Source organism: Erythrolamprus reginae, chromosome 2, assembly GCF_031021105.1.
Source record: "Erythrolamprus reginae isolate rEryReg1 chromosome 2, rEryReg1.hap1, whole genome shotgun sequence".
Lineage (NCBI taxonomy): Eukaryota > Metazoa > Chordata > Lepidosauria > Squamata > Dipsadidae > Erythrolamprus > Erythrolamprus reginae.
In genome coordinates this window covers 182,576,697-182,592,950 of record NC_091951.1, presented here as the reverse complement: position 1 = coordinate 182,592,950, position 16,254 = coordinate 182,576,697, and the positions used below count along the sequence as shown (strand labels likewise).

Sequence of the window (16,254 nt, the reverse complement as noted above, 5' to 3'; positions counted from 1 at the left end):
CCATTTTTCAGATTAGTTTGGAATTTCTACCAACAAGGAAATTCTTTAATAACTGAACACACATAAACTGAACAAAGCAAAGATGCTTTGGAACAAAGAGCAAATGTCACATATCTGAACAGTAAAACAAAACTCTCAACTTCCATATATGACTTAAAACTACAATCATTGGCCACCTTGGCTAGATATGAAGATAATTTTATTCGGGTTTCATCCATAGAGCAGCACTTTGAGGGGCAGCAGTTTTATGTGAAGGAGAGCAGTCTGCCTTTACCTAGAATTGAACTAGTACAAAATTGTCCTTACATCATTTCACATCATGCCATTGAGCCAGTCTTGCAAAACCACCCGAGTTTAACAAAGGAAGATCCCTTAAAAAAAAAAAAACCCTAAATCCAATTAGAGTTCTGCTCCCCAAAAATAATTCCCCACAAAACCAAAACAAACGCTACCAACATTCCTGTAATGTTCCCCAATGTTTTTCTCTCTGTAGATTCATCCCCAGTAACTACCAGCAGTTCCTTGCATTAAGCCTATAAGATACAACCCTTTAAGTGTTGTACTTTATGATTCTTGATGGATGTATCTTTTCTTTTAAGTACAGTACTTGGCCAATAAAGAATTCTATTCTATTCTATTCTATTCTATTCTAGTCTAGTCTAGTCTAGTCTAGTCTAGTCTAGTCTAGTCTAGTCTAGTCTATTCATCTTTCATCTATCTGTCTGTCTGTCTGTCTGTCTGTCTATCTTTCTCTCTCTCTCTCTTTCTCTCTCTCTCTTTCTCTCTCTGTCTATCTATCTATCTATCTTTCTCTCTCTCTCTCTCTTTCTCTCTCTGTCTGTCTGTCTGTCTGTCTATCTATCTATCTATCTATCTTTCTCTCTCTCTTTCTCTCTCTCTCTGTCTATCTATCTATCTATCTATCTATCTATCTATCTATCTATCTATCTTTATTATTACCATACCCGTATTGCAAGAGGCAAGGATAAAGGCAATGAGTGGCTAAAGATCATATAACTGAATAAAATTTAGGAACAAATATGCCAGGTTGGACCAAACCAGGGTCTAAACCAGGGTCCTGCTTCAGTGGTGGGTTGCTCCCGTTTGTCCCTGTAGCGCTGGTGGTGGGAGGCTCCGCCCACACACCTGGAATGCTTCTGCACAAGCTCAGAAATGTTGTGCATGTGCACAAACCCAACCAGTAGCAAAGGTTTTTAGAACCCATTACCGTCCTGCTTGCATCAGAGCCAAGCAGGTCCCTCTTGAACACTCAGGGGCAAGATAGAAACTCAGAAGCAGATTCTATCTGTTTCCTAATAGTGTTCAGATCCATGCAGCTTCTGATCCTGGAGAAAATGCAGGTATCTTTGATTTGTACCTTCTAAAATAATATTTTACATAAATATTATTGTGTCAGGTGGGCTGAGAGAGAAAATGACTAACCCAAAATAACCTTGATGACTTTCATGCTTAAGACAGGACTAGAACTCACAATCTTCTGGTTTGTAGGCCAGCTTCTTCACTGCACCGCCAAACTATTGTTTTGCTCTTAAACAAACAAGGCAACCTGGCTTATTGGTTTAAGAGCAAAAGAATAGTTTAACATAAGATAACTAAGGACGACTTAAGCCTTTCTCACTTACTGAGCGAGATGAAGACAACCTAACAGGAACTCTGTACATGGGGCTACCTTTGAAAAGTGTTTGGAAACTTCAGATCGTGCAGAATGCAGCTGCGAGAGCAGTCATGGGCTTCCCCAGGTATGCCCATGTTACACCAACACTCCGCAGTCTACATTGGTTGCCGATCAATTTCTGGTCACAATTCAAAGTGTTGGTTATGACCTATAAAGCCCTTCATGGCATTGGACCAGAATATCTCCGAGACCGCCTTCTGCTGCACGAATCCCAGCAACCGATTAGGTCCCACAGAGTAGGCCTTCTCCGGGTCCCGTCAACTAAACAATGTCGGTTGGTGGGCCCCAGGGGAAGAGCCTTCTCTGTGGCGGCCCCAACACTCTGGAACCAGCTCCCCCCAGAGATTAGAACTGCCCCTACCCTCCTTGCCTTTCGCAAACTCCTTAAAACCCACCTTTGTCGTCAGGCATGGGGGAACTGAGATATCTCCCCCAGGCCTATATAATTTATGTATGGTATGTTTGTAGGTATGTCTGCTTAAAAATGGGGTTTTTAACTATTTTAAATTTTAAATTGTAAATTATTAGATTTGTCAGGAACTGTTTTTATTGTGTTGTGAGCTGCCCCGAGTCTACAGAGAGGGGCGGCATACAAATCTAATAAATAAATAGATAGATAGATAGATAGATAGATAGATAGATAGATAGATAGATAGATAGATAGATAGACAGACAGACAGACAGACAGACAGACAGACAGACAGATAGACAGATAGACAGACAGACAGACAGACAAATAAATAAACAAACAAACAAACAAATAAATAAATAAATGAACCCCTCCTCTCCCAATAAATCCTCTGGTTATATTTGTACAATGACTGCTGCAATATGGAGACATATTGATACTTCCTCCTATTTCAACTATCTGAATAAACAGATATGTTATCATAACTAAAGTGCTGAACACATTTTATGAAGAAAAATGGCCTCCTGATGTCACTCAGCTGTGTCGTTGAGGCAGCTAAAGGCCACTCCTGGTTTAGCTATTGTAGCACAACAACAGTGGGGTAAAAGCCTGCTGCATTGCACGACAAGCTCCACCCATTTGGACATGCACATGATGTCAAGGTAAAAGAAGCAAGCTTTGCCTGACAACGGGACACTGCTATTTTGTCAGATGGAAACCATTTAACACTATCCCTCCCCAATTTGGTGGCTGCTTCTGCTTAGAACAGTGCAGTAGTAAATAAAACAATCTAGCCTCAATTTGGACTTCTATTTGAAGTGTCACCTGTTCTCTTCCCCTTCCAGCATTGTGTTGTATGTTGCAATCTCAATATCCAGTGCCAATTTGGTATTCATGAGGTCCTGGTAATCCCGTAAGATGACAGCCAATTGATCCTTGGAATTCTGTATGCGGTTCTGAAGCTCTGTTTGCTTGGCCCGGGCATCTTTTAGCGCACGGTCTCCTTTATGTTCAATATCCCCAATGCCTATTTGCAAAACAGCCGTCTGCAAAAACAAAATAAAAGTAATTCCATCTCCTAGTCACAAGACTGCAAAGATTATTTCGTGCTCCTACAATCTTATTTGCAGTTGATTCTGAACCCTCCTTTTTATATCCTTCCAGGTTGATTGGTCAGTCTGTCTGTCACTGTGTGTCTGTCTATGTCTCTCTCTCTCTCTCTCTCTCTTTGTCTCTGTCTCTGTCTGTCTGACTGTCTGTCTCACTCTCTGTTTTTTTCTCTCTCTCTGTGTGTGTTTTTGTCTCTGTCTCTGTCTGTCTGCCTGTCTCTGTTTCTCTCTCTCTGTCTCTCTTTGTCTGTCTCTCTCTCTCTCCCTATTTTTGTCTCTGTCTGTCTCACTCTCTGTCTCTGTCTCTCTCTCTCTCTGTGTTTTTGTCTCTGTGTCTGTCTGTCTCTCTCTCTCTGTCTCTCTCTCTGTGTCTTTGTCTCTCTCTCTGTTTTTGTCTCTGTCTGTCTGTCTCTCTCTCTCTGTTTTTGTCTCTGTCTCTGTCTGCCTGCCTGTCTCTCTGTTTCTCTCTCTGTCTCTCTTTGTCTGTCTCTCTCTCTGTGTTTTTGTCTCTGTCTCTGTCTGCCTGCCTGTCTCTCTGTTTCTCTCTCTGTCTCTCTTTGTCTGTCTCTCTCTCTCTGTTTTTGTCTCTGTCTGTCTGTCTGTCTCTCTCTCTCTGTTTTTGTCTCTGTCTCTGTCTGCCTGCCTGTCTCTCTGTTTCTCTCTCTGTCTCTCTTTGTCTGTCTGTCTCTCTCTCTGTTTTTGTCTCTGTCTGTCTCTCTCTCTCTCTGTTTTTGTCTCTGTCTCTGTCTGCCTGCCTGTCTCTCTGTTTCTCTCTCTGTCTCTCTTTGTCTGTCTCTCTCTCTCTCTGTTTTTGTCTCTGTCTGTCTGTCTCTCTCTCTGTCTTTCTCTTTCTCTCTGTTTTTGTCTCTCTCTGTGTCTGTCTGTCTGTCTCCCTCTTTGTTTTTTTCTCTCTCTCCCTCGCACACACACACACACACTCTACTATTGTACCTGGAAGCAATAACAACAATGAGCCCCATTCCTCGTGGCTGGCTTTTGGTAGGGAGCATGTGGAGCATTCAGGGAAGAGCAAAAATATGATGGCTTGGTGGAAGGATGGTGGAAAGGACTGATTTCCTCCCCCCCTAAAACCCAGATTAAAATCTAATCCCTGGAAGAACACATTTTTTTGTGTGGAAGATAGATAGATTATCTTTGCTGATCCAACAAAAAGTGAGCTCACTCTTTGTGTTTTTTATTATATCTATCAAAGATGTACAACTCTCCTTTTAAATTTTGTCTTTGTAAACTACCAATGAACTTTCAAATATAACTCCCACTTATAGTTCTCATGGTTCATTACTGACCATGTTAACAAGCATCATTGGGAATATCCAGTGGGGGGCTACTGCCTGGACCGAGGGTGGGGACGCAGTGGGATAGTGAAAATGGAGCTCCACCCCATAGCACCCAATTTGCACTGAAAGATGTTGAAAGAAAATGCAGGGCGTCCTGCATAAGCCACGCCCACAGTGTGGTAGTAAAATTTTTGGTGGCCCTTCACTGGGAATAGCTGCTTACCAGCATCTACTGCCCATCCCAGTTTGAATAGGTTTGAGCCTCCTATTATTGGCGCTTGACCCTATGGAAGCAACCCTCCCCCACACACCACCTGTATGGTATTTTATATATTGCAAAGTTGATATATTTAAATTTTGATCTTTAAAAAAAAAGAAGCCCTTGCAAACAAAAAGGATTTTCTGACCTTTTTCTTCTCAGCATCAACTTTGCACTGCATCAAATGGACGAGCCGGTTCAACTCAGTAACTTCATCACTGGTTTTTTTCAGGCTTTCACGGCACTGGCATTTTTTGTTCTGAAGATCCTCAATCTAATAGCCCAAGAGAAGAACAGAAGAGCAATGGAACGGTGATCTGGAAACATTTTAGTGGTGCCACTTTAATAGCTGTTGAATGTCAGCATTTTTCAAAGAGAAGACATGGTTCCCTTGAGCAAAGGTTCTGTTGGGAAACAGCCACGCCATCCTTACCTATAAACACTCTTGAAACATCTGCCACCATACAATTATCCAATTATTCAGATTTCATCTGAAGGGATTAGCTGAGTCATAAGGCTGCAAAGCGACACATTTCTGAGATCTTCTCTAAGAGAGTATTGCAGAATCAAGGCTGCGTTCTACTCACCTTCCCTGGTGATTGGCATCACAGATGGAAGTGCACATTTTATACAGAAGCCTTTGCGCTTGCACAGAGGGGTTTTGGGCAGTGTGTGGTGACCGGAGGACTGGTTCAGGAGCATAGACTGTTGGTCATTGATACTGGTTCAGCCAGCAGCAGGAAATTTCTGCTACCAGTTCTATAGAACCGGTCCAAACCAGCAGCAATTCACCACTGTGTCCAGAGCACGAAAAAACAGGTGGGTTTGATGATCGCAATGATTAGAGAGCAACTGCCCTAGGCAAAAGGAATGACCCAAGGCCAGAATGCCAGAACAGTGCTATGACAGCCTCCCGGTCGCTCTTGAGGTGAGAGGGAGAAGCGTCCGAGCTACATCAACCACCTCTATCCAGATCAACAGAGCTGAAAGTCCCTATCTAGTGTCAGATATAAATGAAAGAACCCCTGAAAAAAAGGGGGGAGCCAGATCCTTGTGGCAGAGCCAAGGGTCAAGTCTCATGTGTTCAATGCCATCAGGCACAGGTGAAATTGAAAAAAAATGCCTTTAGCTGCTAGATGGTATTAGATGATCGACAGATGGGGGGAAAAACCACATTGATGCCAAATTGACAGGAGACGTTCCAGCAACGGATGAGCCATATCTGTCCTGAGGACTGAGTTGTAACTGGGGATCCAGGAAAGGCAGAATCCCTGAATTCAACTTAACAGACTCAGTCCTCAAATGAGATCAACACATCCTGGATGATAATTCCATCTTCACTATGGAAAATAAGCTACTAGATTACCAGTGGTTCCCAGCCTTTCTAATGCCGTGACCCCTTAATACAGTTCCTCATGTTGTGGTGATCCCCAATTATAAATCTAGTGCCAATTCTCCCAACAGAGCTTTAAGCTGATTGGCAAGAAGGTGAGACAGACACCTCCACTGTAAACGCCCGATTGGTCGGATTGTAAAAATATGTTCCAAGGCGCCAGAATAGAAGCTTTAGTTCATAACACTGTGGGAAATTTGCCTTTTCCCATGGTCTTAGGTGACCCCTGTGAAATGGTCGTTCAACCCCCAGGTTGAGAACTACTGTACTAGAGCTAAATCATTGTGATCCCTTCCTTTCACTAATACAGGTGGTCCTTGGCTTATGACCACAATTGAGCCCAAAATCTCTGTTGTTCAGCGAGAAATTTGTTAAGTAAGTTTTACCCCACTTTATTACCTTTCTTGACACAGTTGTTAAGGGAATCACTGCAGTTGATAAGTGAGTAACCTGATTCATAAGTGAATCTGGCTTCCTCATTGACTTTGCTTGTCAGAGAGTCACAAAAGTATATCACATGACCCCGGACACTGCAACTGTCATAAAATGAGTCAGTTGCTAAGCATCTGAATTTGGATCACATGATCATGAGGATATTACAAAGGGTATAACTATGAAAAATGGTCATAAGTAACTTTTTCAAGGTCATTGTAACTTTGAACAGTCACTAAGTGAACTGTTATTAGTAGTGATGGGCGAACCCAACGGTGTTCGGGTTCGGCAAGTTCGGACGAACTTTACGCAAAATTCGGCCGAACTCGAACCGAACCCGAACTGGAACCCGAATAGGGAATCCCTCCCACGAAGAGATTCCAGGGGTGGAGTTTTGACATTACCGGCAGGTTGTTAAGAATGTCAAAGTGATCACTTCCTGGATTCCATGGAATCCAGGAAGTGATCACTTTGGCGTCCTTATCACCCTGCCAGTGACATCAAACCTCCGCCACCGGAATCTCTTCGTGGGAGGGATTCCCCAGCTCCTTCAAAGGGAGGTCTTCACGTAAAAATAAACATTGTTATTTTTACAAAAAAGGACACCGCAGCAGTGCCGCAAGCAAAGGGCAGTCCTTTCACGTAAAAATAAACATGTTTTTTTTTTTACATGAAAGGACCGCCCTTTGCTTGCAGCACTGCTGCAACGTCCTTTTTCGTAAAAATAACAATGTTTATTTTTACGTGAAGACCTCCCTTTGAAGGAGCTGGAGAATCCCTCTGACAAAGAGATTCCGGTGGCGGAGGTTTGACGTCACTGGCAGGTTTCTCAGGATGCCAAGGTTATCACTTCCTAGATTCTATGGAATCGAGGAAGTGATCACCTTGACGTCCTTAGCAACCTGCCGGTGACGTCAGAGCTCCGAACTCCGAACACGACCCTGAACTTTGCTCGAAGTTTGAAAAAACTTTGGGTTCGTGTTCGGGATACCGAACACCGCAAAATTCGGTACGGACCCGAATTGTGCTGGTTCAGTTCGCCCATCACTAGTTATTGGTCAAGGACTACCTGCATATCCAAATACAGAATTACCTTTTATAGTTTCTCCAACACCAATATACGTACTTATAATAAGGGCATCTTAAGAAATTACAGTCATACCTCGTCTTACGAACCTAATTGGTTCCAGGGGGAGGTTCGTAAGATGAAAGGTTCGTAAGATGAAACATTGTTTCCCATAGGAAACAATGTAAAGTCAATTAATCCGTGCAACCAAAAAAAAAAAAACCCCGCAAAAAAATGCTGCCGCCCGGCTGTCACCTTTTAAAACAGCCTGGGGGCTTTTCAGCGACCTCCCAAACGCTGAACGCCAAACCCGAACTTCCAGGTTCGGCATTCGGGAGGCCGCCGAGAAGCCCCCAGGCTGTTTTAAAAGGTGACAGCCGGGCGGCGGGGCTTCCCAGCAGCCTCCGAATGCTGAATGTGGAAGTTCGGGTTTGGCGTTTGGCTTCAGGAGGCTGCTGGGAAGCCCCCCGGCTGTTTTAAAAGATGACAGCCTGGCTGGGGGGCTTCCCAGCAGCCTCCCGAACCCCGAACTTTTGCAGAACTTCCAGGTTCGGGGTTCGGGAGGCTGCTGGGAAGCCCCCCAGCCCAGCTGTCACCTTTTAAAACAGCCGGGGGGGGGGGCTTCCCAGCAGCCTCCGAACGCTGAACGCGGAAGTTCGGGTTTGGCATTCAGCTTCGGGAGGCTGCTGGGAAGCCGCCCGGCTGTTTTAAAAGGTGACAGCCAGGCTGGGGAGCTTCCCAGCAACCTCCCGAACCCTGAACTTTTGCCAAACTTCCGGGTTCGGGGTTTGGGAGGCTGCTGGGAAGCCCCCCAGCCCGGCTGTCACTTTTTAAAACAGCCGGGCGGCTTCCCAGCAGCCTCCCGAAGCCAAACGCCAAACCCGAACTTCCGCGTTCGGAGGCTGCTGGGAAGCCCCGCCGCCCGGCTGTCACCTTTTAAAACAGCCAGGGGGCTTCCCAGCAGCCTCCCGAACGCCGAACCCGGAAGTTCGGGTTTGGCGTTTGTAACACGAAAAAAGTTCGTAAGAAGAGGCAAATTTTTTCTGAACCCCGAGTTCGTATCTCGAGTTGTTCGTAAGATGAGGGGTTTGTATCTTGAGGTACCACTGTACTTTCTCAAAGTTATCCTAAGCAACACACATGAAATAAATGAAATTTGGGGATCGGGGTGATGGTGAGGTTCAGGTTTGTTTGCTTAATTTCTAATATCTGATCCACTTTAATCCAGTGGTTGAGGAATCAGGCTAGAAACCAGGAGACTATGAGTTCTAGTCTCTCTTTAGGCCTGAAAGCCAGCTAGGTAACTTTGAGCCAGTAACTCTCTCTCTCTCTCTCTCTCAGTCCAAACCACTTTACAGAGTCGTCATGGTAAAACTAGGAGGAAAGTGTATTATGTATCTTAACCACCTTAAGTTATTTATTACAAAAAAATAAAGGTGGGACAAAAAAGAAAATTGCTAAAAATAAAACAATTGGTCCTACTATCTAGAATAAGTTGTTGCAGTTAGATCCTTCGATTCCCTGCTGCAAACATTTAGCTCCAAATGCTGAGTCTTGGGATTTTGTAAAAAAAACAACCGCAACAAATAAATATTGCAAATATATTAGCTGCCTGCTCCGCTGTGACATCTTTTTTTTTGCAGGGTGAGAAATAGGAGATATTGAGTTGGGAAAACTAAACCGTCATCTATTTTGATTCATTGGCAAGGTCTTGGTTTATTGCTAGGATTTTTAGAAATACTCTAAGCCAGCCTAGTAAGGATCTAGCAAATAATGCAATAAGCCCTAAAATAAACATTACAATGTCTGCAGTATTAAGCTGGACTAACACCCCATATGAAAATGAAGTAACTTCATTTCACATCTCTGTGACTACCACTGCTGATATTTACAGGAATAGCAATGGCTCAGTGATTGAGCAAAAGATTAGTAAAATGGTATGAAAATTGCTTCATCATATCCACCAATTTGGATATTTTAATTGCCCTCTTTAAACTATGTTATTGTGATATTGCCATTTTTATAATTACCTACCAGGTCGAATAATCCATTTGATTGACTTAGAATTAACCAATATTTGGCTTTACATGAGAGGTCCATGTGTTTTTTGGTGTGGACAGTTGCCATCATTGCCAAGAACAGCATTTTTTAAATTAATAGATAGACAGCATTGTGCTGATTGTGAGAAAAGGTTGGTGGAGCATCCTTATTAATATAGAAACATACAAGATTGACAGCAGAAAAAGATCTCATGGTCCATCTAGTCTGCCCTTGTACTATTTCCTGTATTTTATCTTAGGATGGATATATGTTTCTCCCAGGCATGTTTAAATTCAGTTACTGTGGATTTACTAACCACATCTGCTGGAAGTTTGTTCCAGTAGACATGGTTGGTAAATGCACAGTAACTGAATTTAAACATGCTTGGGAGAAACGTGTGAAACCTACAAACTAACAAGAAGATGTAAATCAGAAAGAAGGATGTGATACGTTCTAGTTTTCTTTATTTTCTGGTTACCTAATTGAACACTAAAAAACTGGAAGACTCAGCCGCCCACTCCATGCCTCTGATACCCACCTGGTTTTGGTAAAAAAGGTTAGCTTCTTCTTTGCTTCTTTGGGCAACATTCTGATACCAACTATCGATGTTCTTGATGAGGATGTCCATGTCCAAATCTCTGCTATTGTCCAAATCGAGCACCACAGCTGTTTCAGAGGGATGGCAAGTCAAGGTAGCACGTTCCTGGAAGTGCACAGAATCTGCTTGAGGTCATAATTCAGAGCAAGGGAAGCGAAACTAAAACTCTGTCTAGAAAAATGAGTGGACCGAGGTTAATTACCCATCTAATTTCTGAGCAACTGATGGCACTGATGCCTCATTTTAATGAAGATCGCTTTTGACATACACCTGATGCCAAGCCTATCTTTCTTTTATGCCACAAAAAGTCTCATCAACCCTTCCAAGCTCAATTAGCAAAATATTTCATATTTTTTAAGATTACAGTGATACCTTGTCTTACGAACTTAATTGGTTCTGGGATGAGGTTCATAAGGTGAAAAGTTCGTAAGACAAAACAATGTTTTCCATAGGAATCAATGGAAAAGCGATTAATGCGTGCAAGCCCAAAATTCACCCCTTTTGCCTGCTGAAGCGCCAGTTTTTGTGCTGCTGGGATTTCCCTGAGGCTCTCTTCCATGGGAAACACCACCTCCCAATGTCAGTGTTTTTGTGATGCTGAGGGGAAACCCCAGCAGGGGAATCATAGCATCACAAAAAAGTCCGGAGGTGGGGTTTCCCAGCGGGGGAAGCCTCAGCAAAATTGCAGCATCACAAACACACCAAAGTCCTTGAAACCCCACCTCTGGACTTCCGTTGCCAGCGAAGCGCTCATTTTTGCCCTGCTGGGATTCCACTGCTGGGGTTTTCCTACAGCATCGCAAAACCGCAGAAGTCTGGAGGTGGGCTTTCCCATGGAGGGGAGCCTCAGAGGATTCCCAGCAGCGCAAAAATGAGTGCTTCACTGGCAACAGAAGGTCCTGAGGTGGGGTTTCCCTACAAGGGGAGCCTTCGCCTGGCAACGGAAGTCCGGAGGCAGGGCATCCCAGCGGTGGTGGTGGGTTCTTAAGGTGAAAATAGTTCAGAAGAAGAGGCAAAAAAATCTTAAACCCCGGTTTCGTATCTCGAAAACTTTGTATGATGAGGGGTTCGTAACACGAGGTATCACTGTATATAGAAACATAGAAGATTGATGGCAGAAAAAGACCTCATAGTTCATCTACTCTGTCCTTATACTATTTCCTGTATTTTATCTTAGGATGGATATATGTTCATCCAAGGCATGTTTAAATTCAATTACTGTGGATTTACCAACCACGTCTGCTGGAAGTTTGTTCCAAGCATCTTCTACTCTTTCAGTAAAATAATATTTTCTCACATTGCTTCTGATCTTTTCCCCAACTAATCTCAGATTGTGCCCCCTTGTTCTTGTGTTCACTTTCCTATTAAAAACACTTCCCTCCTGAACCTTATTTAACCCTTTAACATATTTAAATGTTTTGATCATGTCCCCCCTTACCCTTCTGTCCTTAACAATATAGTAAACTCAAGGCACTGGATATACTTAACATTTTTGCTTTCCACATACCTAATACTTTTGTTTCCTGCCCCCCAACAACAATCCTGTGAAATAGGTTGAGAAAGAAGGACTGACTCAAAGTCCCCCAGATGGCTTTCATGCCAGCACTACATCCGACTTGCTTCATAAATATATAAATTATACAAAAAGTATTTGTAGGGTAATGCTTGAATCCTATCATCACATTCCAAAATGTTCTTTTAAATGATTGGGGGAGTTAATCTATTTGTTTGCTCAGACCTAGCAGCACATTGGTTAATTCAGCTAAAAGTACTCTTTCTAGATTTATTCTAGTTGTATTAAAGCAGTCAAAAAGGTGATCCAAAAAGTTTGTTGCTAACTGGATCTCCCTGCCCTTCCTAAGTCTCCAACATGGAGAAAGTGGAGGAGAATGGCAATCTAAAAGACAGTGTCTATTGAAAAAGACTGATCCTTATGTGAAATCCCTTCATAAAATAATGGCAGAGGGATCAATAAGATGGATGGATGGATGGATGGATGGGAGGGAGGGAAAGAGGGATATAATTTAGTAATTTAGGGACAAAATAGGAGGAGGGAAAATATTAGTTATGTTCACTGCCTTGAGTTATTTATAAAAAAATAATAAAAGTGAGATATCAATAAAGTAAATAAATATTTGGCATTGCCAAAATCCTTAGGTTACGGGTCTAATCATTGCTGTTTCCAAAATAACTGTCCAGTAAATATGTCCTAACTATCAGTATTGTGCAATGAAAATTCTGGAAGTAATGCCTATGAGTTGTTTCTCACATTGCAATTTGGGCATACAGACCTCTGCAAAAAAATATTTCAGGAACTCTTTATTCTCCATCAACAACTCCCTCTTCAATTCCAGTTCCTTTTGTTGTTTAAATTCATTATCTACTTGCTGAAGGGAGGAAAAAGACACTGATAAAAATATATGTAACTTCAAAATCAAAGAAAATACAGTAGCAATGAAAGATTTGATTCCAATCTTGGTGAAGAGCATTGAAAAGAAATTGGATTCTGAACCTTTGTACTACACAAACTTTCTCAAAGTTTTCAGAAGAGGGTTGGGCAAAATAAATTTGGTAAAATGTATTTTGCTGCAGTAGTAGATTCCTGAACTTGACGGTGAATAGAACAAGATAATCTCCAAAGATTTTTATACTGCTTATATTTTGTGATTCTATTACAGCTTGCATTTTGAATTCAGTGTTATTCTTGTTTGTAATTGCTTCCATAATTTTTGTGCTATGCAGTACACACTGACCGGTCTTATTCACTTTGTTATGCCTGCAAAGATGACTGTTTTTTTTTTAAACAGTATATTTTAAAATACACCCCGGGCAGCTGGGCAGAGCCTTGGACTGCCACACTACCAGTTCTCCGAACCACCACCAACCATCGGTACTGGTATGCCAGACTGGGCCAACTGGTAGCATTTCACCCCTGTCACAGGTGTCCCTACCTCAATGACATTTTATAGTTTATACTTATAGTTTATTAGATTTGTATGCCACCCTTCTCCGAAGACTCTCCTTCAAGAGAGTGCCCGAATCTGCCTGAAATAGCAGCAGTGTTTGTTTGATTAGGAACATTTGTTGGTTTTAATGGTTTCGTTTTAGGAATTATTCAATCAGTTTTGCCTGACTGAAATCTGTCTAGAATGGTGAGAGTAGAGAGCATCCATGAAACAATAAGAGAACTTTTTTGTCTGTGTTCTGTTTTTAAGATAAGAGTCAACCATTCTCTGCTTGTTTGGAATGAACATGCAGACAAAACCCCTTGGGTACGAACAGAGTATCTGTCAGTTTTTCTAATATTGAGATTATATATGCAAGAATTCCAAGCCAGATCTTTGGAGTTAATCAGGAAGATTTGTATTTGTATTTATTAGATTTGTATGCCGCCCCTCTCCGAAGACTCGGGGCGGCTGACAACAATATAAAAAGACAATGTAAACAAATATAATATTAAAAACAATCTTTAAAAACCCAATTTAAAGAACCACTCATACATACAAGCATACCATCTATAAATTCTATAAGCCTAGGGCAGTGATGGCGAACCTATGACACGCGTGTCAGCACTGACACGCGTAGCCATTTTTGGTGACACGCAGCCACCGGAGAAACGGGGAGCTTTAGGAAGCACCGTTCCCCGTAAGCTGCGCGCATGAGGACGCGCGCCCCCCAAAATACACCCCCGTGCACCCTTTTCCATGGGCACGCAATCCCCATCCCCCTGCTAGTGCGTGGGGGGGCGGGGGCGGGGAGGCGCCGGCAGTAGAAGACGCTGCTCCCCGCCCGCCCGATCCTCCCTCTCTCCTCCTCTTCCGCCGAACTGCCTGCTTGAGCCTCCCATAGCTCCACCCCGCTTCGCCCTGCCTGTCATCCTCCGTTGTGTTTTCGGGGGGAGGGGGGGAGAGGCCTCCTCCCTCTCCCCTGCCCAGGAAAGAGTTGCAAAAAAGCAGTGCATTTGAAAAGCGCGCTGCTTTCTCGGAAAGCCAGCTTTCCTGACCGCGGCAGACCTCCGGGTTTTTTTCGGCGGAGGGGGGGGCAGGAGGACCTTCCTGGCTTTCCGGGGCAGCTGGCTTGAGACTTGTGCCGGTCAGCAAAGCCAGCTGCACGCCAGAGATGTGGAGAGAAAGAAGGGAAAGAGAGGGAGGGAAAGAGGAGAGGACAGAAGGAGGGAGGGAAGGGAGAGAAAAGTGAATGTGAGGGAGAGAGAAAGGGAGGAAGAGAGGAAGGAAGGTAGAGATAAATATAAAGGAAGAGAGGGAGGGGAATAGGGGAAGGAAGGAAAAGAGAAAAAAGTGGAAGGAAGAGAGAAGGAAAGAAAGGAAGGGAGAGAGAGAGAAAGAGAGAGAGAGAAGATAGGAAGGAAGAGAGAGTGAGATAGAGCAAGAAAGAAAGAGGGAGTGAGAAAGGCAGGGAGAAACGCAGCGTGTGTGGGGTATGTGCACGTGTGTGTGTGCCGCTGATGGTCCGGGAGCTGCAGCGTGTGTGGGGGGGGGGGGCGCCGATGCTAAGGCAGTCCGTCCGTGGTGGGGCTGCAGGGCAGGCACAGCAGCCCAGGGAGAAAGAGGGAATTGAGATAAAGAGAGAGGGAGAAATGAAGGGAAAGAGGGAGAAAGGCAGGGACAGAAAGATAGAAAGGAAAGAGGGAGAGAAAGATAGAAAGGAAGGAGAGAATGGGAGAAAGGGAAGAGGGAGGATGACATAGACAGGAGGGAGAGGGGGAAGTAGGATAGAGAGAGAGAAAAGGAAGGGCTTGGAGAAAGGCAGGGGGAGAGAAAGATAGAAAGGAAAGAGGGAGGGAGAGATAGAAAGGAGGGAGAGGGGTAGTAGGATAGGGAGAGGGAAAAGGAAGGGCTTGGAGAAAGGCAGGGGGAGAGAAAGATAGAAAGGAAAGAGGGAGGGAGAAATAGAAAGGAAAGAGGGAGGGAGGAAAGAGGGAGGGAGACATAGAAAGGATAGAATTATGGATGCAAGAACTTGCTCATGTGTGATAGCGCACACCCACACTTTCTTTCTTTCTTTCTTTCTTTATTTATACTTATATGCCGCCCAGTCCCAAAGGGACTGTGGCTCAGACACTGTACGTTTCCGCCCACCCCCCCAAAAAATTAGAGGGAACACTGTTAGGGAGTGGCCAAGATGCAAATCTCCCCGCTTTCCAATTTCCCACCAACTGCAAGCAGGTACAGCAAGCGCAATTATTATTATTATTTTTCCTCTCCCCTTAATTTTGTTTTGCACCGATTAAAAAAAAATTGCGCCGGTTGCAATTTGCCTGACTCGGGGGTGTTCCTTAGTTTTTTTCTCTCCCCCCTCTTTCTCTCCCAAGTAGTAACTGTGTTGCACACTTCTTCTCTCTCTCCCCCCTTCCTTCCTTCCTTTCTTTCCACAACACCATGACTGCAAAACATGTGGAAGGAGGAGGGGAGTGAAAAAAAAGACGTAGCTGGGACCGCTCCTGACCCTCCAGTTTTTTTCTCAAGGTGACACACCACCCGAGTTATGCTCGGGTTTTTGGCGAATTTTGACACACCAAGCTCAAAAGGTTGCCCATCACTGGCCTAGGGGGAAGGGAAATTTCAATTCCCCCATGCATGATGACAGAGGTGGGTTTTAAGGAGCTTGCGAAAAGCAAGGAGGGTGGGGGCAACTCTGATATCTGGGGGGAGCTGGTTCCAGAGGGTCGGGGCCACCACAGAGAAGGCTCTTTCCCTGGGTCCCGCCAAACGACATTGCTTACTTGATGGGACCCGGAGAAGGCCAACTCTGTGGGACCTAACCGGTCACTGGGATTCGTGCGGCAGAAGGCGGTCCCGGAGATATTCTGGTCCGATGAATTCAAGATGAATTCAATGGGCACTGCCCCTTAAGCACTATGGCATGTCAATGGGAAAGCAAAGGGCATTGCACTGCATTACATTGTGTTGGTTATCACCTATAAAGCCCTATAT

At 43.9% G+C, this 16,254-nt stretch overlaps 1 protein-coding gene across 1 annotated transcript in view; it reads right to left on the bottom strand.

Annotated features, from left to right (window-relative positions):
* Positions 1-2,926: 2,926 nt before the first annotated feature.
* LOC139159465 (keratin, type II cytoskeletal 5-like) overlaps positions 2,927-16,254 on the bottom strand; it is a 23,719-nt gene continuing 10,391 nt past the window's right edge. Inside the window, exons 5-8 of the mRNA XM_070736783.1 lie at positions 12,592-12,687; positions 10,241-10,405; positions 4,920-5,045; positions 2,927-3,151 (exon numbers count right to left, since the gene is read on the bottom strand). Coding sequence (XP_070592884.1) covers positions 2,927-3,151; positions 4,920-5,045; positions 10,241-10,405; positions 12,592-12,687 — 612 coding nt within the window. The remainder of the gene's footprint in view (positions 3,152-4,919; positions 5,046-10,240; positions 10,406-12,591; positions 12,688-16,254) is intronic.